The sequence below is a fragment of the Pogona vitticeps genome, chromosome 4, assembly GCF_051106095.1.
Source record: "Pogona vitticeps strain Pit_001003342236 chromosome 4, PviZW2.1, whole genome shotgun sequence".
In the NCBI taxonomy this organism is placed as follows: domain Eukaryota; kingdom Metazoa; phylum Chordata; class Lepidosauria; order Squamata; family Agamidae; genus Pogona; species Pogona vitticeps.
The window spans coordinates 157,441,104-157,466,662 of NC_135786.1; the positions used below are offsets into that span (position 1 = coordinate 157,441,104).

Sequence of the window (25,559 nt, forward strand, 5' to 3'; positions counted from 1 at the left end):
TTTGGGGGGGGATAAAAAATTCCTAATAAACCTAATAAAAATTATGAGCAGGACTAGTTTAGCTTCAGGCATATTATGCAACTTTCTTTCCCAAAAAGTATATTTTGGCATTAAGAAACTAAATATTTGATCCCTCTCCAGAGGGGTGTGTGTACTCTTTCCACTAAGGATGAGGTTTGCAGCTTGTGTGTACTGCTGGACCCAGCGCTGTCGTTGGAACCCCAGATAGCATTGGTGGTCTGTTCTGTCTACTTCCAGCTAAGATGGATTGCCCAGCTGCACCCCTCCTTGACACCGGGCCCCTCACCACGCTGGTTCATGCACTGGTAGTCTTGAGAATAGACTGCTATAATGCTGTCTATGTGAGGCTGCCCATCAGGCTGTTACAGAAGCTTCAGCCAGTCCGGAGCATGGCGGCCAGATTACTGAGTGTTGTTAAAAACCATCAACACATTTCTCCCACCCTGGCCACCCTGCCCTGGTTACCCGTCTATTTGTATGCCAGCTTCAAGTGATGGTGTTAACTTATAAAGCCCTAAACAGTTTACGGCCACAATACCTGACAGAACGCCTCCTCTCAATGAGATGTGCCTGTCCCATTCGATCTTCCCAGGCTGGGCAGTTGAGAGTTTTGACCCCAAGAGAGGCCTAGAAAGAGAGAACCAGAAACCGGGCCTTCTCAGCAGTTGCTCCTCAGCTTTGGAACAAGCTGCCACCCAAAATCCGCCGGGCCCCTTCCCTGGGAAATTTTAAGCAACTGTTAAAAACAAGGCTTTTCTGGCAGGCCTTCCCGGACTGTACAATATCTTAATTACAACACCTACCGTATTTTTCGCACCATAAGATGCACTTTTTTCCGCACAAAACAGGCGGGTGGAAAGTCTGTGCGTCTTATGGAGTGAAGAAAACAGATTATATTTTCCTGTTTTCTTCTTCTAAAAAATTGTTGCGTCTTATGGAAAGGTGCGTCTTATGGAGCGAAAAATACGGTAATTACATGAGTGGTCTCAACATTTATACTATCAATCCTGCTGTCTTGCTCTATACAGTGGACCCTTGACTGACAGACGGCTTGACTTACAGACTTTTTGAGTTACAAACTTCTCTGGCCGCAAAATTTAGGTTTGACTTGCAGACTGAGATTTGACTTACAGACCAGAAAAAAACCAAAATGGAACAAAAACGGCCTGTTACGGGATTAATCGGTTTTCAATGCACTGTAGGTCAGTGGAGACTTGACTTACAGACTTTTTGACTTGAGAACCGCCTTCCAATACGGATTAAGTTCTCAAGTCAAGACCCCACTGTATTACATTATTTTGTATTTTTTAACTATTTTGTTTAAATTGTTGGTTGTTTTATCTTTATTTTGATTTTGTATTATTTAGTTCATTGTTGGTATAGTGTATGTTTTATTCGTCTAACATGTAAACTGCCCAGAGTGGCCTAGTAGCCAGATGGGCGTTTTGAAGCTGAATAAATACAGTAAATAAAAACATTTAATTAATTAATTAAGAAACCTAAATATTTTATCTTATTTGTTTGAAGGTACTTCATGCTTTTGCAGTAAAATTCTTAACAGTGGTCAGAGTAAGAAATTGCTTCCCATTTGCAGTTGATCTATTTCAAAATGTTTTGATATAACTTGAATATTTTGTAATTACAGTACTGTATAAATATATTACAGAATGTCATATTCCTGTGGAAACCCTTTGAAGTACATGTAACTGCATATTTTTATTATAGATGTTTGTTAAATCTCCTTTTTGTGTTACTCCTACATCTAGATTGCTTTTAGACTTTGTTGCTTCTCAGGGAATTTTGTCTAACCGTTAAAGTGTATGCTGTGTAAAATATATAGCATCTGGCTGCAGGTTATTTTCTTTTTCTTTCTTTTTTTTTTTAGTAAAAATAAATGTGCTACATTTTAGGCTGGATTGGTCTTGGTGCACATGGGTAGGAGGGCCTTTAAACCTTTCCTCAGACTTTGTTATTTTATTTTATTTTAAAAAAGAAAAGTCTACATTTATCCTTCTTTCTTATGGGGGCTAGAAAAACAACAATCTCTATTTGTCACCAGTGGATTTGTCCTCCTACATAGCAAGAGATGGTCTGTATATTAGAAGAAAAGCTGGGGTGGTTCTAGTGTCTCCTTTCCTCATGCGGAAGGACCAGTCTGGATTGGATACATGGCATCAGGAAGAAAACTGACTTGTGGCCACATGCTGTGCATTTAATCTACCATTTGGTTTGCACTTGACCCACAGAAAGAAAGGTGGGTACTTGGTGATCAGCACACTCATGCAATTCGTTAGTTGAGGCACTCTCAGTGCAGCCTATTTCAGGCTGCATTTGGAGGATCAGATTTTTAAATGGTACCAATATTAAAAGTAAGAATACAAGCTCTGTTTTTTGTATTTCTGTATATGAATGCATGCAGACATAGGTGTATATGTAGTTTTTATGTGTAATTTACATGTAGTATGCATACAGCTGACAGCATTTTTATAAAAAAAAGTTACATGGAATTCCTGTGTTGGTGACTGATGCTAATGACTGAGTTTGATGGCAAAGTTACTATTTGCCAAATAAAACTGTTATACTTTATGGCCATTGGACTGACTAATGATTTTTTTTTTTAAAAAAAGAGCACAGTATTTGTCTGTGTTCATTTATTTGTGAATGTGTGAAATCTTTCAGTCTTGTCTGTACAGTGTACAGGATCTGTGTTAAACTAGGCCTAAACCTGGATTTGAATTTCCATTTGACCATGAATACTCACAGGGGGTGGTACTGGTAAAACTGTTCCTTAAATATCTCACATATCTTAAGAACCCTGTTAAAAGGTATGACATTTTTAGTCCAGTCGTGTCCGACTCTAGGGGGCGGTGCTCATCCTGTTTTTCAAGCCTGCTAGGGTTACTCTAAGTGGGATGCAACTTGATTGCATGTAACAAGCACAAAAGCTTCTGTGTGCGCGTCTGTAGAAGTGTATGAAGTGTTGTTTAAAGGAGAGCGTTATAACAGATTAATGTATAGACATTCTTCTAAGCTTTTTACTTCATAAACATGCTCAGTAAAATAAAAGTAGTCATGCTTCCAAGCAAGTGAATACAGCAAAAAGAACTGAACTACAACTGTTGAAAAATTAAAACTGAATTAGACATGCAGGATATATCTACATAGATACTTACAGACATAAGACCTGTGACTATGCTGCTCTCATAGCACTTTAAAGAGAGCAGTGAAATCCTTCCAAACAGAATGTAGAGTTTGAGCTAAATACAGTGGATAGGAATGTGTATATAGAATATGTTCAGTCCTATATAGGTTTCTTTGAACCTTGATGACAGTGGATACGATGATAAGTAAACTAATGTGAGAATTCCGGGAGGGAAGGAGTTTTTCCTTGATGACTGAGACTTTATATCTCAGGAAAATTTCTCTTTCCATCTTCCCCTCATCCACTGCTGCAGTTGCCAACATCACTTAAGAAGCTTCCAGGGAGTAGGAATCCTCTTGAAAAATGTGCAATAAGGAGTATTAGGTTCTTGTGAGCCAAGCTGCTCAGATTGGGGCAGGAGGATGGAGCCGTTTATCATAAACCCCCACAAAGCAAGGGCCCCTCCCTCAGCTCCTATGTATTTCATTGAACCCCCCCCCGACACTAATGTGGTACAGTGGATCTCTCCAGATTTCATGGGTGCTTGTAGGGAACAGCTGTACATCTGTCCGGAGACCTGTAAACCCTCTGAGTGGAAGTGCATTCAGGAAGGCACAATTACCCAAAGCCAAGTTGGAATCAAGATAAATATACTTAAAATAATACAACAAAGGTATCCTGTTCTCTTCCCTCATCCCTGAGGAGCCTGCCTGCCAAGCAGCAGAGCCTGCTTCACAAGATTCAATTCTCACAGATTTCATACATGATTAATTAGGACCCTGCTTATGTGAAGTCTGACACTTCTCCCTTGAATTGCATGGGTCTGAGCAACACTGTTTTGGTTTTACACAGATTTTTTTTCAATAAATAGATGCATACATATTTCAATCAATCATTCTGGCATGGCAGATCCATGGGGCTTGTGTGTGAGAGAAAGAAAGAGAAAAAAAACTATTATGCCTTGTAGTTATATCCTGGGAGTTCGTAAGAGTTGTACATAGCTTTTGAATTACATAGAGATCTGGTTCCCCTAACCCCAGTGTTGTTTAAAGGGAGAAGGGTACACTAATTCATGCAACTGTGTTTCGGTTGCATCAGTACAATTTACTCTGGTGCTAAATAGAATTAAACATAACTTTTCTATATTTTGCTTTTCTGGTATCAGTGTGCATTCCTTAGAATTTAAGAGTAGTAATCAGCCCCAAATGGGCTTTCACCTTGCTAGGAATAATCTGTTCATCCTTTGTGTCCACTTACTATATCATTTACTGATATTTTCTTGATAGTGACTCCAAAAATGAAATATTTTAATGGAGCTATGTGTCATCTTAATAGTAACTTGGTTTTCACTTTCATGATAGAGCTTTCTGATCATACACTGCCACCTAATGGAATATATGAATCTTTTCTTGTGATGACAAAGATTTTACCAGAAATAGCCAATTTTTGGTATAATTATATATGGAAAAGGAACTATCCGTTGACTGTAAAACTTTGCCATCAGTTTATAGAACTGCTTGCTTCTTGTGTTGTTTCTCATTGTGTCACTTGGCTGGATTGCCTAAGAGACATTCTGCCATATCAGTACTGTATTACATTTTGTCCATATCCAGATTTACACTAGCATTTGGTTTTTTTAGAGAGCATCCTTGTCCTTTGTCCTGTTGTTGGGGAAAGACCTCGTTAACACCTTTGGGTCTGCTCTGTTTAGTCTATTTTCGCATCCTTTCTATAGGTCTCCTGCATGCATGAGTAACAGAATACAGCTGGTACAAACTTTTGCTCCTTGGAGTCTGGCTGATGCCAGACAGAGAGAATGTATATGGTAACTTAGTTTGTTTATGGTGGTTGCCATCCAGTCTTTATTTACTTAAAATGGCTCTTCATGACCTATAAAATCCACTGGAATCTAGATCATGTTACTTTTCACAGACAGTATCCAGTAGAACTGCCCAGTTTGAGGCTTAAATAGCTTTTATAGGGTCACGTATACAAAATTCAGTACAGTACCTCTGGACTTTTTGATTATTTAAAAGCTATTTTTACAAAGCATATATATTTACATCTCTTTTTGAACGAAAACAAGTAAATGTGTCATACTGCGCATATAACTACATTCACTTAAGGGAATACATACTACTGGACCATTTCTTTAGAAGCACTTATTGATGGATTATTCTTCACCTAGTTTCCAAGTTAAGGCTGTACTGACATGATCTGATATGGGCTCCTTGGTGGTATTTAAACTGCACAGTGTTGGAAATTGCTGATCTTCCAAGAGCTTGATTTGAAGTACCTTTATCTAAAATTATCCAGTTTCGGCTCAGCATCTGCCTATCTTGCTTTAAAGCCTGGTCTTGTTTTAATATATAGATCTCACCATACTTCCATTGGTAATATTAGGGAAGTGACAGGAGTAGAAATCTTCTAAAGCCATTTGTAAGCCCTTCTGGCAACTGTCCATTATCATTAGCTAGTCCCTAAATAGCCAAGACATGAGAAATGTATTACTTAACCTTTGATTAGATAGTAGAATATGTGTGAAAAAATAGGCTCCTGAACTTGAGAAGTCCATGGATAGTGGCCTGGGATTTCTTACGTCTTTGGTCACAAGATGTAAATACCCAGGAAACTGCATCTCTTTGGTCCAAATAATAAGGCCATCATAGCAACCCATTTCTATTGCTGTCATGGTTTTTGCAAGAAAAGAAAGAAAGTGGCTTTGACAACTGGAAGAGCTGGTGCTGATCATGCAATCAAACAACCTGTAAACTGAATCAGAACTTACAAAAGGTTGGGGTTCAGACTGGGAAAATTCACTCTTAAATTGTCAAAGTTCAGCAGCATTCCTCATTTTGGTAATGCCACTGTTCTACTTATTTTCCCTTCCATTTGCTTGGATCATTTCTGTCATTGATGATGATCATTGTTTATAAGTGCCTCAAACTCTACTGTGTAATAGTTATTTTAAAAGAATAGATCCTAATCACAAGCTCACAGTGAGAAAGGCCAGAATTGTTAGACAAGTAGAAATGAGGCAAATGGAAGAGAAAAAGAGGCAGAGAAGGGGTATTGAAGGCTAGAAGCAAAATGTTGACAAAGCCTGTTTTTTAAAGGGATGCAAGGAGAGAGAAGTATGAAGGGGTGAATTCCAAATAAAAAGGACAGTAAGCATTTAAATTTGGAATAGATGAAGGCAGGTTTTAGTCAAAGCACAGTGCCAAATGAAAATGATATTTTAAAGGAGAGAGAGAGAGAGAGAGAGAGAGAGAGGAGGAAATGTATAGTAAGAAGAACCTGAAAGTGAAGATATTTAGAAATAAAAATAAATGACATACTTTGGATCTGATGACAAAATGGAAATTATGACAGAACCAAAAGAAAAACACAAGTAAATTAGAAACAGAAAACTGCATGTAAGGATAAAGTTGAAAAAGAAGCAAACCAGAAATAAGATAATTGCAGTAATGAAGGCAGAAACAATAAAGTAATAGTCTTTTTCATCAGAAGAAATAAAACAGAATGAGTTGTTACACTACTTCAGAGTTGAAAATAGCAAGTTATACAGTAGGTTTAATGGAAAAAAAGAAAAAGAGGCAAGTCACAGAAGATTGTATTGTTCTTTACTTAGGAAGAAGAAGGCTAAAAGTATTACCAGAAAGAGAAAAAAAGAAACTAGTGGATTAAATTTAGATAAAGTAGTAGAAAAAGCATAAAATAAAAACAGCTATGTCAAGCAGGTCTGTGCGAAGGGTACATCAGAAGAAGCAAAGCAGAGATGTGGTGCATTAGCCAAATAATGCATGTTATTAACACTTAGGCAAAGAGGAAGGGGGACCAGGATATTTCCTTAAGGAACGGTATTGAAAGGTGGAAATAGGAAAGTTATTTTTTAAAGAATAGAAAACATAAAAAGAAGAATTATAGATTCACCAAAACCCAGAATAGATCTAAATGTTTAATACTATGTCAAAAACTCAAATTGTTAAGTAAATGAAAGGAAAAAAGACAATGTGATTTAGTAAAAGAATTTAATCAAACAGAATCATTGGGTTGGTAATAACAGAAAGAAACTGGAAATAAACCAAGAGTCAAATAAGATTGAGGATCAAGTTAGATTTTAAGGGAACAGTGTATTCTCTGTTATTCAACCATTTTTCCTTACAGTTCTTCAGTAATCAAACTTGCAAATTAAGCCTATGTGTATCTTCCAGTGACCAATCACAAAACAAAGCATGGAAGTAAGAAATACTCTTGGAACAAGTAGATTTTTAAAACATTTATTTATTTAATATCTACCTCCTTTTTCTCCCCATAGAGGCAGCTTTCAAAGGATGTGAAAACACAAACAAAAAAGCAATAAAAAATTTAAAAATCACATTATTAAGAATCAATTAAGCATAATAATTATTTAAAAGTATAAGCTAAAATATTAACCAAATGAGTTAAAACAAATGCTAAAAGATTTTAAAAGATAAAATAATAGTTGTCCCCTTAAAATCCCCTCTCCAACTCTACTTTATGTATTGGCTAAAATCTGTTTGTAGCATAAGCCCAAATGTAACTTTCTGTCCATTCCTCTCTGGTAAAGAAAGCACCATTGCTACAGCTCTTAGGGGTATGTGCATCTCAAGATTTGGTGGATGCACCCTCATGCCCCTGAGTGTTTGTAGCAAGGACAGTTTGGATACCAAGGAGGAATGGATGGAAAGTTACACTTGGTCTTATGGTATGAACAGATTTCAGGTATTAAAACCTGCCTGAAAAGGAAGGTCTTTGCCTGCCAGCAGAAGAACAGAAGGGCCCAGCCTGAAGTGTTGTGGAAAGGAATTTCATAGCCTGGGAGCAGACACTGAAAAGGCCCTCTCCAGCATGCCTGTGAGTGCATTGGGACCAAAAGAAAACCCCTCGCTCCCGAAGATCAAGATTGTAAAGTCAGGAAGAGTATGAAGAGACAGAGTTTCTCAGATAGTCTGGACCCATATCATTTAGGATGTAAGTTAAGAGCAGTACTTTGATGTCTTTTGTCACTAAAGATGTCTTTTAGCTGAGAAAGCAACACATCATATAATAATCTTAGAACTGTGGAGCAGGAAGGGACCCTATGGACCATGGAGTCAATCCTTTGTTAGGGAGGCATAGCGGGGAATTGAATTCCCAACCTCTACCTCCACAGCCAGATACCCAGGCTAAATGTATTCTCTAGCTTGGCCTCCTTTTGGATACGAAGATAGCTGATGCAGAAATAGAGTCACATGAGCATCACATTCAATATAATGTTTTTCCTTGTCCACTTTGTATTTTTGGATCAGCCCCAAATAGCAAGCGATATAATACAGTGGTGCCCTGCATAACGAGCGATTCGTTTAACGACGAATCCGCATAGCGACGCGTTTTTTGTGATCGCAAAAGCGATCACATAACGATGTTTTAGATGGCCAAAAATCGCTTTGCGATGATCGGTGTCACGAACCCAGTTCCCCTGTTTGTTTCTCTGGTTTTTTTTTTTTAGTCCTAACTGCCTAACTTCTTCTCTTTAACTTAGGTCCCAACTTCATCCCTAACTGAAGTCCTCTCTAACTCTAACTCCAAAACTAACACACACCCTAACTGCCCTTTAACTGTCATCCATTCTCTTATATATCCCTAGTCCCACATTTTCTGTACAGCTATTGGCTCTTGAATCAGGGTTCCACTGTGATGGACAGGAGTGGTTCCTGACCTGTCCGTCACAATTGGTAAGCGTTTCGCTTACCGATTTTCAGATAGCAATGTTTTCTCTAACAGCTGATTGGCGGTTCCAGAATGGCCACCGGGTAAAGAAAATGGCCGCCCGCAGTGTTTTCGTGCCCTTTCCTTGCTTACCGGGCAGCGAAAATGGCGGCCACATGGAGGATTTCCAGATAACAGTGAGTTTTTTGCCCACAGGAACGCATTAAATGTGTTTTAATGTGTTCCTATGGGCTCTTTTGCCCCGCATAGCAACGAATCCGGATAGTGACGATTTTTTCGGAACAGATTATAGTCGCTATGCGGGGCACCACTTTAGTAGTATTAGAGTGTAACTTGGACATTTATGAATAATGTTACATTTTTCTAGAAATGGGAACAACTTGTAAACTGGCTGATGCTGGGGGGAAAAGCATTTCTAGTGTAATGAGTAGCTGAATATTCAGGAAAAGTGAATAATTAAGGAGCCCCGTTCAGTGTCGTGCATGTATGAATAACCCATAAAGAATCAAAGTATTGTGGGAACCATATCATATCACTTTAGCCATCAGAAATGATTCATTGAATTTGATATAAGTCATAAAACGTTGATAAGCCATATGATGCAAAATTGAGTGATGTGCATGCATATCTGATCTGACTTCCAGAGTTGTCTCATAAAGAACTTGCCAAAATTGTAATGAGGTTTTTTTTTTGCCTCTACACACTCTTGATTGAGCCAGTCAAAAGGAAGAGTATCTGAAGTTAAATCGTTCTTGGTCTGACATTTTTATTTTGTTTTTATGATAAATCAGATGCTTAACAGCATTTGGCGATTTTCAGGTATGTCAGCACAATCTTTCTTTGGTTACTAGCCTGCTTTTGCCACCCAGTATTGAGATTCTCACCACTCATGTAAGACAGATATCCTAGTCTCACTATTGTTACTGTTAACAGCCTGGCCACAGTGTTTGAGACAGTAAGCAAGTTTCTGGAAATTAATTTGGCAGTGGAATGTAATGAAAACATAAACTATGAGCGGAGCCAGCTCTCTCACATATTGTCATCAATCCGTTTGACAAGCTGCACTATGGTAATCAAAGCACTTACTAGAATAGAGTTGTTTATGTTAATGGAAATTATCTGATGTTCCTCACCCTGGTGGCCTGAGTTGATTTGGCTCCTGCATGTTTTAAAAGGCTGTAATTGCTTTCAATACAGGACACAGAATTAGAAATCAATACAGGACACAATATTCTGCATCCCTTGTGCTGTTAAAAAAATCATTCAGATGTGAAATAATATTCTCATGAATTTTATATCCGAGTTCAAAATATTGAGCTGATTCTTATTTTACAAAGGGACTACTTTTGCAACTAATCTATAGATCTGTAACAAACCTAGGTTGGGGGAGGCAGGATGTAGGAATTTCTTATTATATTATATTATATTATATTATATTATATTATATTATATTATATTATATTATATTTAGCTATAATCTATATGTAATTTATATAATTTAATATAAGCTACAATATATAGATTATATTAAATTTGCATATAATTATTTTTGAATGAAATCCTGTGACTTAATTGTGTACTCAGAAGGCAAGTAGTGTAACATTCAGTAACTTCTAACGGGCAATTAACAACCAGGATCTGAAGCACACATAAAGTGGGGGGCACACGTCCTTCTCTGAGAATCCTAGCAGCAACTTGTTACTGCCAGCTAGAATTGACTGGATGTTACACCATTTGCCTTCTGCAGGTATCATTTGAGCAACAGGATTTCAGTGATTAATTTTGTCTTTTGCCTGCCATCCTTTTGTCTAAGCACTGCATACAAATGATTAAAACAATAAGACATGTTAAAATATATAATGAACATTGTGATCTAAAAAGAGGAAAAACAAAAAGAAAACCATCAACATGAAAGTAGTGGAAGCACGGATAAAATTAGCACCAACAAAAAGCCCACTGGAAAGTTCTACTTTACGTAGAACGTAGAACTTTACTGCAAAAATGTGATATTTGATAGGCACTCAGAAGGGCAGTTACAGAACATAGAATGAATAATATGAAAAGACCAGACATATCTGAGCTGACCAGCTCTAAAAGTTGGCATCTTTAAAAGGGCAGGGCTAGATGACCTCAGCACAGAGGTTCTTCCCATAAACAAGATAGACTAGCACTAATGGAGTTTTTCTTGGAAAAACCCATACTGTATGTTGCCTCTTTAGAGTTAAGAATACAATGTGACTGTTTCCCAAATGTCCAAGAGATAAGGCTCACAAAAACAGTTTGTTTTCTGAATATAAAAGAGTATGCTTCTCCCTATCATTAAAGCAGTGTGCTTCTCTCAGAGACATTGTTCTTGAGGTGGATAATTCAGTAGTCAATCTATATACAGTGGTGCCTTGACTTACGAACACCTTGGCCTACGAACATTTTGAGTTACAAACAGCTCCATTGACAAAATTTACTTTGACTTATGAACGTAGCTTTGACTTACGAACAGAAAAAAGGCAGGGGGAAAGGGCGGGAAATTCAAATAGCTAACTGTAGGTAGCGACGAGGCTGCTTCTTTGTAGCTCTTTCGCCCTGGCAGTTAGAGAGTGTGCGATCCGAGGAGGCTGCCTGCTAAGGTAAGGTGCTGCTTTATACTTTCTAAAAACTGTTCTGGGTGTTTTTGCACCTTCATGTCTTCTGGGAAGATCTGCTGGATCTTGCTTATGAAATGTCCTGTCCACTCAGGCCCATTGTAAGTGCCACCGACTCCCCGACATATGAATTGGCATATGTCACTCGTGCGAACCAGGAGGTGAGGCTGAGGAGCCTAACGCCGAGAGAGGCCCGGAAGGAAAAGATAAGAAATCGGGCCTTCTCGGCGGTGGCTGCTCGCCTCTGGAACAATTTACCTCCTGAGATTCGTGTGGCCCCCTCGCTGGGTATCTTTAAGAATCAATTAAAAACATGGCTGTTTCGGCAGGCCTTCCCGTCAGATAATCCCTGACACCCCTTAACACCTTTTTTCCTCTCTTATTGTTCCTCCCACCTTGTGTAATGTCTTACCATTTAATAATTGTTTTATATATTAATTTTATTGTATTATTTATGTTGTTAGCCGCCTAGAGTGGTCCTGACCCGACCAGATAGGCGGGATATAAATAAATAAAATAAATAAATGAATGAATGAATGAATGAATGAATGAATGAATGAATGAATGAATGAATGAATGAATGAATGAATGAATGAATGAATGAATGAATGAACGAACAAACAAACAAACAAATAAATAAAATATCTAGCCACCCTCCTACAGACCCACTTTGGACAAACCTCATCGTATATCAAAGACTCAGGACATTTCTAAAGCAAGTTCAGCACCCTAAAACTCAGTCCTGGGGACAGACCAATCAGCTTTGGCATAGTATCCCTATTCACCAAGGTACCAATAAAGGACACTCTGACACTCCTCCAGCAGATCTTCCCAGAAGACATCAAGGCCCTTTTCCAACACTGTCTAGTGACCAGCTACTTTCAGTGGGATAACGAGTTCTATGAACAGACAGATGGAGTGGCCATGGGGACCCCCCTTAGCCCAGTTATAGAAAACGTCTACATGGAACATTTTGAAAAACAGGCCCTGGCTTCGGCACCCTTCACACTCACAGTCTGGTTCCGATATGTAGATGACACTTCACAATTTGGAACCACAGTGAAGAAAAACTGGAAGAATTTCTAAACGATCTAAACAGCATCCACCCAAATATTCAATTCACCGTGGAAAAAGACAAGGCCAACTCCTGTTCTTAGATGTCATGGCCATACGCAAAACTGACCTCTTATTGGGACACAAGGTCTACAGAAAACCCACCTATACAGACCGGTACCTACACAAAAACTCCAACCACCACCCACGACAGAAAAGAGGCATAATCAAAACACTTGTAGACCATGCAAATTGGAAATGTGAAGCTCAATTTCTCAGCACCGAACCTAACCATCTGAATTGGGCCCTACAGGCAAATGGCTATTCTAAGAATGAAATCAAAAGAGCCATCAAACCAAGAAAATAACACCAAACTGAAGAGGAAAAACAGCCACCCACAAATAAAGTATTTCTGCCATACATCAAAGGGGTCATGGACCACATGGGAAAACTTTTGAAAAAGCACAACCTGCAAACAGTATTCAGACCCACCACAAAAATACAACAAATATTATGGTTAGCAAAGGACAAAAGAGACCGCCTCACCACTGCAGGAGTGTACCGGATACCTTGTAGTTGTGAACAGGTATATATTGCAACCACAAAACGCAGTACTCTCACCAGAATCAAAGAACATGAGAGACATTGCAGACTAAAACAACTGGAAAAATCAGCAGTAGCTGAACATGCCCTAAAACAAGCTGGACATGAAATTCTATTTCAAAATACTGAAGTACTGGACAGCACCAGCAATCATTATATTAGACTGCACAGGGAAGCCATTGAAATCCAGAAACATCAACAGAACTTCAACAAAAAAGAAGAAGGTCTGAAACTAAACAAGGCCTGGCTCCCAATACTGAAAAATACAGCCTGCAAAAGGACAATAATCTCTACCCAGCCACAAGGGCCAGGGATCATTGCACAAAAAAGACCAGCTAACGACACCCATCAATCACATTGAAAGATAGTCTCTCCCCCTTATCACAACAATACACCCACAACAAAAAACACGCTGATCACCCTATCTCTGTTCCAACAGCTATAAATACTCAACTATCCAACAAACAGCAGCAGAGCATGGACAGAGTTCCTACTCCAGGCCTCTGAAGATGCCAGCCACAGAGACTGGCGAAAGGTCAGGAAGAACAACCTTCAGAGCACGGCCTAAGAGCCTGAAAAACCCACAACAACCATTAGATCCTGGACGTGAAAGCCTTCGTGAATACAATAATTTGGCCCCCAAACTCTAGAACAGCCATTCTCAACCTTTTTTTTGACAATGGTCCTTTTAGGAGCTCTTGTCGGGTTTCAGGGCCCCTATCAAACAGGCTGTGGGCATACAAGGATAAACAGATAAATTTGTGGCCCCTTTCAAATGTGCCACGGGTCCACAGGGGGCCATATGGCACCCACTGGGAATGGCTGCTCTGGAACATTGCTCACTCTTAATCTTCAGAGACAGGGTAGCTTTCAGTGAGAAATGTGGGAGGAGAAAACAGGACTTAGTCTGTTCTAAGAAACCAAAGTCTGGCCTACATAGATCCTGGTCTTACCCAGTAAAACAGTTGTTCTCAGAACTCCATGTACCAAAGAAACACAGAAATATTGTCAGTATTTTCAATGCTCCTTGCTGCAAGCTTGCAATTATTTTTGTATAAGATATATTTTGATCCTTTGATATGTGTACATGCATGACTTGAATTCTTTGTGTTTCATCTGAAGGGAAAGCTGGTTTTTGTGTGCCTCTATCAAAGTAAAAGATTATTCCCATCCTTTTTTTCAGAGAATATTTTTTCTTAATTTTTCAGAGGAAAGTTTCCACAGAAAGAGCTCGAAGCTTTGTTTCCTGGGATGAGTGCTGATTTCACCAGTGAAAATTTTTCTGCTACCTGGTATTTGATAGAGAACCATTCAACAACAAGGTTAGTTGTTGTTGACATTTGTATGAATAATTTAGTTGTGTCTGGAGAACACTGGCATTGACAGCTATGAATAGTGTTGGGCCTATGTGCGGGTGAGTTGTTCATAAGCTTATGTGTCCGTAAAAAGCCACAGTTGTGGTTTGAACCCCAACTCTGAGACTGTAATGTATTGTTTTTAGATTTGGGAACAATCCATAGTGGCTCATAACTAAGCAGCAACAGCCCTGAGGCAGCCCTGTGTAAATGACACCAAAAGGAATCTTTTATTTGGTAGTGCTTTTATTGTCGAATTTGAGATGGCAGAGGGAGAAGCAGAAAACTTCAAAGGTCATCCTGACCAGATGTTTCAGAGAAAGGATCTGAGTTAAAACTAATATAAGTGCTAGCTTAAAAAGCTCTTCACAGTTTGGAACCTTGCTTTTTTACTTCAGATCCTGGTGCTGGTACATCTAGTCACAATGACTTTTGGACTGTTCTGCTTCTCCCCATGCTCTTCAAGTTCTGCAGTCTGATGAAGGATCCTGCTGGACTTGAAAGCAACCTTGTTTTCATTTGCTACTGGTCCTATAAAAGTGTTACATACCCTTCCTTTCGAAATATGTGCAAGTTCCGCACCACTTTTTTTCTTGTTTCAAAACTGTTGAGTGCTGTAGCTGCTTACATCTACAAAGCTACTTTAGTCTTTCTTACAAGAGTGTGTTTTGTTTTGCTTTTATTCCAGGTACCTTTTTTTCTTTATCTGGTTTATATCGGCATAAATGTTAGCCATAGGTCAGTAACTATGGAGTGGTTCCAGATGAAGTTAACTGAACTTTAGTCCTACTAAAATTGGTGGGATTGGAATTTAGTTAACTTAATCTGGATCAAATCTTGTGTCTACTACTGATTTTAATACAGTATTAATATTTCCTTTAATTTAAACTCATTATGAGACATTACCTTCATTTGTCTTATTTTTAAAGGGTAAGCATCCCCAGTATTTTGCATCCAAACCAGATGAGAAGTTGTTTTCTATTTTGTGATTCCATTATACTATTCACTACTTCATGTATCCCCAAGTTTGTTTTTTCCCCCTCTTTTTATGTCACAGAATCTGGTCCTCGATAGTAGCCATAATTCATAGTTTAGAGTTCACTGTTACATATTTACTCTTTTAAATGGAATAGAATAGCCCTCCTCTTGGCATGTTCACTGAACCAAGTACATTTGTCATTATGACAAGAATAAACAAAAGTACAAGGGTAGAAAGCCAAAACTTTAAGGCAAAGATGCAGTTATTATTTCAAATTAGTAACAGCAACCAAGAGATGAAAGATCCATACAAATGACATTTTGGTCTACTGAGTCACACAATTGTGGGCTGCTGTCTATTTGTTATCTTCCTCTTTTTAAAAAAAGTGGGAAGGGAATGTTTCCTCCCCGCCTTGTCCTTTTGCAAATACTATTTGTTATCTGTTTTAAAAATGTAGATGACCTAATAAAGCGCTTATTGCCATCGTAGGATTAAATTGGGCAGTACTGATAACCTTTTTATGGAGAACAACTGATGTCAAGTTGTTTCAGAACTGTCCTACTGCTTCTTCTTCATGGCCTCTGTGAATGCACACAATTGGGTGGTTCTCTGAAGTTTCTAGAACTTAAAGACATGTGATTAGTGGGACGTTCCCCCATGGAGTGCATGCTCCGCCCACCAGAAATCCCCTTAGTTCCTTTTAGCCTCTGCTTAAGTTAGACCTATTTCAGAGAGAGCTAGAGCGATTGAGCATTTACTGCAATCGGTAGTTGCTTCTTCTGTTATTTTAATCATCTTTTTTGTTGGACGTTTCCCCTCTAAATTGCTTTGTTCTACCTTCAATTTAATTCAGCCTTTTTATCTTCCCTCGTTTTTGCCGATCCCTCCCATTCCCCACATCTTCCCTCCAATTTTTCCCTTGTCTTTTATGCCCTCCCCCCGCCCCGGGCCTTTCTTGTCCCGAGTGTAAAAGACTCACAAAGCCTGCACTTAAGCTGCGACTTCGGAGACTGCAATCTTACCTTTGGGAGAAATCCCTCAATCCACTTTCAGTTGCCATGGACTCTGCACTGTTCCCAGATCGTTGACCCAATCACCAGGAGCCTCCTAGGCCAGTCTCTAGACCAACAACTCCTTCTCCTCACCAAGCGGAGAAGTTGAAGTCTACCTCAAGACTGAAGTCGACATCGACATCAAGGACCCCAGCTCGATCAACTGAATCATCTAAAAAGAAAAAAGATAAGACTACTTCAAAAAAGCCTAAGAAATCATCAAAATCTACATAGATTCAACCACCCCAATTGACACATCCACCCCCAATTTTGGAGGAGAGGTCTAAAGATGCCTTGGGATTGATGTCAGACAGAGATGAACCACCTCTGCCTCCGGCCCAGGCTCCAGCTTCTACTGGTAGCTTGTCGCCAAGTATTGGCCTCTCTCTGGCTGACGTTCACTCCAGCCAGGCCTTTGCCCATTCAAGCCCTGTGTCATCAGGGCGGGCAATCCCGATTCAAACCTCGGGCTCAAACTTGTCTCATTACTCCTCTCGAAAACATCGGGCAAAGAGATAACACTTGTCACCAGTGCAGTATGACCCTACGCACAGAGAGTACTGTTACCACCTAGAATCTTCTCGGTATCAACCATGAGAAGATCACAGAGATTGATACTACCAACAATATGACGTGTATTTCCCTGAAGATTTACTGGAACAAATTTACTACACTGAAACTAAGATATGCTTTTCCATATCCACCTCGATATTCACCCTCTGTGTCTCCATCACCACCTCAATACCGACACCATTCCCACTCGTCACACTCAGCATTGACTCACCAGATCCCGCTTGCTACCAAGCCGGCCCTCAAGTGCACTACTTCATCACTGGATCAACCACAGTCAAAGCATTCCAAGCATTCTTCTAAACATTCTCCCCCTCAAAACACATCTCTACAGGTTACAACCATGTATAAGGGTCCTCCTCCTCATGATACGGAAAGGTACTCTACAACCCAAGTACTCCCTGCTTCACAATAGCCTTCTTCGACACAATTCTCCACATCAAAATCTCGACATCAATCCCCATGCTCTGAATCATCCATATCGACCCATGATTCGGCCTCTGATATTTCACCAGAATCACTCTCCAGTTTACCCACTCCAACATCTGATGTAGCAGAAGAACATCTGCCCTCACCTTCGGAAGATTTTATTTCATACTCCCAGCTAGTGATGAGGATGACTAAGTCCCTACAATTAGAAATCAAGGAACCACTATCTCCTAAACAAGACTTCATTTTTGATGATATTAATCAAGAGAAGACACCTCCACTTAGCCTTTCCTTCATACCTGCTATGCTAGATTTGATTAAAGAACATGGGACAAACCCCCTTCATAATTACAAATTTCAAGACATGTGGAAAACCATTATAAAATCCATAGTCTGGACACTGCCTTTTTATCCAAATGTCCGACACCAAATTCAGTTATTGTGGAATCCAATCAATCAAGAGCTCACAACAAATCATCAGTTGCACCTATCAATCAAGAGGGAAGAAAGTTAGATATTCTAGGCAGACATCTTTACTCCCTCACTTCATTTCTTATGAAAGTCGCCAACTAACAGGTCACCATGGGAGCTTACCATAGGCAACTATGGAATAAGATCCTCCCTTTTATTCAAGTGGCTCCTGAAGGCTTCTACACTGGCCAAACAGCAAATAATTGCCTCCTGCCACACTGCTGATGCCACATCTAAGGCAATGGCTACATCTATTGCCCTTAGATGCCATGCCTGGCTTAGGTCAGCTGGCATATCTGATGACATCAGATCAAGAATTGAAGAACTCCCATTCAATGGTGTTGGGCTTTTCAACAAAAAAACAGAAGTATTGGACAATCTTCATAAAATTAGGAAAACAGCTTTATTATATTCCACCCAAGAAACATTTCGATACCAGTGCCCCCAGTACCGCAGACAGTCCTTTGTCCAACAGCCATTTCAGCCATTCCACCAACCATGCCATACATGCAAGCCACAAATGCAGGATAGACCTTATTCTGGCCCGTCAACATCTATCACACCATCCTTTCAACCCCAGCAACAGCAACCACATTGACAACCATTTTGACGCCAACAGAAGAAAGGTAAACAGTATCAATAAACCCCTTCCATCTTCTACCACTATTTCCACTCCGTTTCAAACTAGGTTACAACCATTCCACAGTGCATGGCATCAAATCACCAAAGACCAATGGGTCCTTTCGATTGTCAAAAACGACTGTTTCATCGAATTTCAGCAGACCCACCTTTTACTGTAATTAAAACTACTCCCCACTCATTGGCACTTCAAGAAGAAATTTCCCTTCTTCTCCGAAAACAAGACATACTATGTATTTGCGAAGGCTTTCATGGCCAGGATCTAATGGTTGTTGTGGGTTTTTTTTTTTTTTGGCTCTTTGGCTGTGTTCTGAAGATTGTTCTTCCTATCGTTTCGCCATCTCTGTGGTCGGCATCTTCAGCACAATTGTTTCTACTCTAGATACTTCAGTGTACCAAAAAAGGACGAAGGACTCTGTCCCATCCTCGACCTTAGAAACCTCAATAAATTCATTCGACCTAAATGTTTCAGAATGCTGACACTCGACACTGTCATTCCTGTCCTTTCACAGGGAGACTGGTTTGTTGTCATCGATCTCCAAGACGCGTATTTTCTCATCTCTATCCATCCGAGTCACCACAAATTTCTTCGATTCTGATTCGACGGCATCTTGTACCAGTTCTGTTCTCTTCTGTTTGGACTCTCCACGGCACCGAGGACCTTCACCAAGTGTATAGCACCAGTTGCTGCCTACCTCTGCCTTCAGGGTATCACTATATTCCCTTATATAGAAGACTGGCTGATAGTCTCCACTTTCTACCATGATGCCGTCAGAGCTACCCAAATCACTCTTGACACTCTTCAAGACCTTGGTCTCAAGGTGAACCATGTCAAATCTCATCTCGAACCATCACAGACAGCCACCTATATAAGGGCATACTTCGATTCCCTACAAGCCAGAATCTTTCTCCCTTACGAGAGAATTATCAAACTCACATGGGCTGTACAACCGTTCCAACCTCATGCTTCAGTATCAGGTCATCAAGCCCAACACCTCTTCAGGCTCATGGCTTCCACTACCGCCGTTATCCAGCATGCCAGGCCAAAGATGAGGTCTCTTTAGTCATGGTACCTCTCCCTAGTCGACCCCATGACACATCACCCATCCAGATGCCTCAGGGTCACATGTGAACTAGCCCAACAACTTACATGGTGGACAATTCTCCCACATCTTTTTGTTGGAAGACCCTTCTCCCCTCTCCAGCTGATGGTTCAGGTTACCACGGATGCCAGGCTGTTGAGATGGGATGCCCAGTGTCAGCATCACAGGATCCATGGACTCTGGACAAAAAAAGAGCAGTCATTACACATCAACCACCTAGCGCTCTTAGCTATTATCAGAGCTTTCCACGCCTTCCTACCTATCACTGCAGGATGCCCAGTCCAACTTGCTACAGACAATACAACAGCTCTTTATTATGTCAACAAGCAGGGCGGTACACATTCCCTTTCCTTACTGAACCTAGCTGTTGAGCTCTGGGAATGATGCTACCTTCACCACATCTTCCCAGTAGCAGTCCATATTGCTACGGACGATACTCTAGTTGCAGACCATCTCAGTCACCTTACCACGAGGACACACGAGTTGTCTCTAGACGATAAAGTCTTCGCCCTTCTTTGCCATCGATAGGGGACTCCTTACGTTGATGTCTTTTCTACCAAGAACAATACCAAGTGCCAACTATATTGTTCCTGCACCAGTACCAGCAGAGGTTCTCTCGGAGACGCCTTCATGATAAGATGGGACAGTGGACTCCTCTACTTATTCCCGCCCATCCCACTGATACAACGCACCATCATTTGGCTTCAAATTGGATGTAATCTTTCTCGCCCCATGGTGGCCACGACAACCATGGTTCACCCACTTGAGGTCGATGTCGAGAGACTTCCTCCATCTTCTGTCAGTCCCCAACCTCCTCATGTGGGACAATGGACTCGTTTACCATCCTGATCTTGAATCTCTGAAACTGATGGCGTGGAGGATTCTCCCGCAATAAGGGATATAGTTGACAGGGCTTGAAAACCATCAACAAAGATCCTTTACCGACATAAATGGAGAGCATTCCTCTCCTTTGTCAATTCTAAAAACTTACCTGTGGTACCAGTTTCACTAAAGACTCTACTTACCTTTATACTCCATCTTTTTCATCTTGAATTGGCCCGTTCTACTTTGAAAGTTTATATTGGTGCGGTGGTCGCGCACCAACCATCTCATTTGGAAGCAGCTAAACTTTTCTCCCATCTGACTTTTAAAAAATTCCTTAAAGGACTTCACAGTATCCGTCCTCCACACCAACCTCCTCTTCCTCAATGGTCATTACAACTTGTCCTTAATGCATTGATCCGACCTCTGAACCGATGGCTACTATTAACCTCAAACTGCTTTCCTTGAAAACATCATTCTTAGTAGCGATAGTGTTGACTAAATGTGCTAGTGAACTAGCAGCTCTTAGATCTGATCCACCTTTTCTGCAGTTCCATCTGGACAAGGTTACTCTATACCCAGATGTTTCATTCTTACCTAAGGTTGTGTCTGATTTTCACCTCAATCAACCTATAATACTGCCTACCCTTTTTTCATCTCCCCTCTACACCTCTTGAGCACGTGCTCCACATGCTTGATGTTAGATGTTCCTTGGCTTTTTACATAGACAGAACCAAATTGTTTAGGAAAGCATCAAGGTTCTTCCTATGTTTTCATGACCCTGATAAAGCTTCACCAGCTTTGCCTCAAACGTTGGCTAGGTGGATTGTTCATACAGTTTCACTGGTATATGAATTGGCAGGCAAAACACCACCTGAACCCACTCGACTAGTGCACTGTCTGTCTCCACTTCCTTCCAACGAGGAATAGAAATCCCTCACATTTGCCATGCAGCTATATGGTCAAATCCATCAATGTTTGTGACACATTACTGTTTGGATGTCTGGGAAAAGAAGGATGCTGCTTTCGGCAGAGCTGTCTTGACTTCCTTTCTACCATGACGTCCCACCATCTAGTAAGTGAGCTTGTCAGTCACCCAATTGTGTGCATTCACAGAGGCCATGAAGAAGAAAGAGAGGTTACTTACCTGTAACCATGGTTCTTCTAGTGGTCCTCTGTGAATTCACACATCCCGCCCTGCCTCCTCTCTGTCTGTCACGTTGTCTTCTTATATAGCTCTTTGACAGCGGCGGACTCTTTTGGGAACTGAGGGGATTTCTGGAGGGCAGAGCATGCGCTCCACGGGGGAACATCCCACTAATCACATGTCTTTAAGCTCTAGAAACTTCTGAGAGGTCCTGCGCAGGCACAGAACAACCCAATTATGTGAATTCACAGAGGACCACTAGAAGAACCATGGTTACAGGTAAGTAACCTCTCTTTTTTATTTCTTAATTTTTCTTACATGCTTGAAATTTTTCTAGGGTGGGTTCACATATCATTAAGAATCTTTTTGTTTGTTTTATTGTATAATTGCCACATACTTTCTTCTTACTCCTTGGTTTTAGTTTTGATCAGCTTAAAATGGCTGTAATGAATCTGAAGAAACAAGCAAACAAGAAGAACGAGGGAAGTCTACAATATGTCAAGGGAGGTCTCAGCACTTTTTTTGAAGCACAAGATGCCCTGTCAGGTAAGAAATATGAAGGAAACAGTATAAATCATAATCTGTAAGCTGATTTCTGGAAGAATGAAAATGAAGACGGATTAAATAACTCTTTAATATTTTAGGAGACAACAATGAGAAACTAGAAATTCCAGTATTGTAAATTAGTAGAGAAGAACATCTACTGGAAACATTCTATCATTTGCCTACCAAATATATTAGTTAATATTAGAGATGGGGGTATTTGTATATGAATACAAATATTCCCGCATAGGTGGAAATAATGAGGGTCCAGCCCCATGGGGTCAGACTGTCCACTCACGATTTCGTCACTGATGCGAGCTCGTTGGACCTTCCTATCATGCCGTTGTCTGCAGTCGATTACTCAGTCCTGACAAGCCTCTCTGCTAGGTCGGAGAGTGGCTAATCCATTGTGGAGAACAGCGTGATAGGAAGCCTCCATGGAGCTGGTGGCAGTGGCATAATCGTGAGTGGACAATCTGGCCCCAGTGGGCTGGACCATCATTATTTCCATCTGTGCAGGGATATTCGTATAGGATTACCTCCATCTGTAGTTAATATATGTTTTTAATAGAAATTAGTGACCTGAGTACCTGCTGATATTATTCTGTTGTGGCAGGTGAGCTTTCTTAATACCCAAATGTGGGTTAACATAAAATACATACCTTTTCAGAGAATTCCATACAGAGCTGATAAGAGTTCGTACAAAATGCCTGAATTCAAATACAGTGGTGCCTCGCAAGACAATTTTAATTCGTTCCGCGAAAATTGTTGTCTTGTGAAAAAATCATATTGTGAGGTTCCCTATGTATCAGTCTAAAAAAAAAGTCTTGCGAAGCATCGGTCTAAAAAAAAAAGTCTTGCGAAGCATCAGTCCAAAAAAAAGTCTTGCAAAGCACGGTCATAGAAAAAAATGTTCTGCGAGGCACCATAGTGATTGTAAAAACCAATCATCTTGCGGGTTTTTCATCCCGCGAGGCAATCGTCTAGCAAGGCACCACTGTATCTTTAATATTTCGCATGTGTTTGTGTTAAGACCCAATTTTAAAACATTCAACAATTATGGAAGGAACAGTTTTTTTTATTTCTAGTGATACATAGAGGTAAGAATGAAACTGTTCTAGTCAGAAAGTAGGTCCTTAAAAAGAGTACATTAAAAAAAAATACAGATAAAAATCTGCATTGGCATATTAAGGCAAAAATTGCTTCTAAACATGTTTGTCTTTTTTTATCTCTTAACATTTTTATTAGATATCACTCCAGTCAAACTTTTTCATAACTAGTTTTGCAAGCTAGACATTCAATTAAACATAATTGTTCTCTGCTTTTCACCACATTGCCAGCTTTTTTGTATTAGGAATATGTGGACGTGGCATGATTTGAGTCTTCCTCCCCATGTCAGTTTGGCATCACTTTAAAAGATACATAATTCTTCTTCGTGGCCTCTGTGAATGCACACAATTGGGTTGTTCTGCGCCTGTGCAGGACCTCTCGGAAGTTTCTAGAGCTTAAAGACCTGATTAGTAGGATATTCCCCCGTGGAGCGCATGCTCCGCCCACCAGAAGTCCCCTCAGTTCCTTTTTGCCGCCACTTCGGTTGGACCTGTTTCGGAACGCTAGAGCTATTGTTCGATTTTACTCATGAGATTATTCCTTTATTTTTCTTCCTTAATCAGCTCTCTTGTTGGACGTTTTTCCTGTTAGATTTTTTTAACTTTCCTTTTTGATTATCTAAATCGCTTTTGTGCTCCTTTTTCCGCGGTTTCTCTCTCCGCGCCCCCCACTGCCTCTCCTTTCCCCCTTTCCCTACCTTTTATGGCCCCTCCAGGGCCTTTCAAGTGGTACATGCTCTGCATGAATAAAATCCTGCTCACAGACAGTCACAATTATTGCCTCTTCTGCCTTGGAGAGCAACATCAGACAAACGCCTGTCCTGAGTGTAAGAAACTCACAAAGCCCGCACTTAAATTGCGGCTGCAAAGATTCCGTTATTACCTCTGGGAAAAATCTCTTAATCCCACTCCCATGGATCTGATGATGTCCCTGCGTCAAAAGCGCCATGAGGCTTCGAGCCCAACAACCCCTCCACTCCAACAGAAGGACCAAACTAAGTCGGCTCCAAAATTGACCTTGATGTTGAGGGCTACAACCTGCCCAGATGATTCCTCTAAGAAAAAGAAGGACAAACCTAAATCTAAGAAGCCTACAAAATCGGCTCATATAGACCAATCCCAGTCAGTACTTCCATCGCCGATTTTGGAGGAGTCATCTAAAGGTTCAATCTCGAATAGAGATGATCCAATTTTGACACCTACCCAGGCTACAGCCTCTGTTGTTAGCCTCTCACCAAGTACTGGCCTATCTCTGGCTGATGTCCATTCCAGCCTGGTCTTATGTATCTTTATTCAAGCCCTAGATCATGGTTCTTCTAGTGGTCTTCTGTGAATCCACCCAATTGGGTTGTTCTGCGCCTGTGCAGGACCTCTCAGAAGTTTCTAGAGCTTAAAGACATAAGATTTAGTAAGACATTCCCCTGTGGAGCGCATGCTCCGCCCACCAGACATCCCCTCAGTTCCTGTAAGAGTCCGCCACTGTCAAAGAATCTATCTATCTATCTATCTATCTATCTATCTATCTATCTATCTATCTATCTATCTATCTATCTATCTATCTATCTATCTATCTATCTATCTATCTATCTATCTATCTATCTATCTATCTAATCTATCTATCTAAAAGACAATGTGATGGACAGAGGGGAGGATGGGCGGGATCCATTGTTATAGGTAGGTAACCTCTCTATCTACTTCATGTCAGTATAAGCAGCGAAGGAAAAGGAGAAAGCAGGGATGTGAATTAATATCATGCAACTTAAATTACTAAACCTGAAGAATCTTAAGATTTTCAAATACCTTCAAAGCAGTCAGATAGGTATGGTGACTAAGGTTTAATCCCAGAAGCTCCTGTTTGTTGTGTTCCAAAACGCCATACGAAGAGCTGTAACTTGTTCAGATCAAATGTGAATCAGCAATAGTAGACCTGACATTAGTACCATGAAGTGTGTTTGCATATGGAAACTCAAATAACCCTGAACAATTCTAATCTATTTTGTGTTGAACTATTTGATGTAGAACTATTTGCTGTTATAGAGTAGAGAACTATTTTTGTCCTTTACTCAGTAAAGTTTGTGCGTGTGTGCACACGCACAAAATGTGCACACACAAATACAATATAAAAGACACTTTATAATACAGTGGGGTC

General features: G+C 40.2%; 1 protein-coding gene across 11 annotated transcripts in view; it reads left to right on the forward strand.

Moving 5' to 3' along the window:
* EXOC2 (exocyst complex component 2) overlaps positions 1-25,559 on the forward strand; it is a 130,432-nt gene that overhangs the window by 17,983 nt on the left and 86,890 nt on the right. For all 11 annotated transcript variants that reach the window (XM_078393414.1, XM_078393412.1, XM_072998560.2 and 8 more), the window contains exons 5-6: positions 14,400-14,513; positions 22,180-22,304. In XM_078393414.1, the coding sequence (XP_078249540.1) occupies positions 14,400-14,513; positions 22,180-22,304 (239 nt within the window). The remainder of the gene's footprint in view (positions 1-14,399; positions 14,514-22,179; positions 22,305-25,559) is intronic.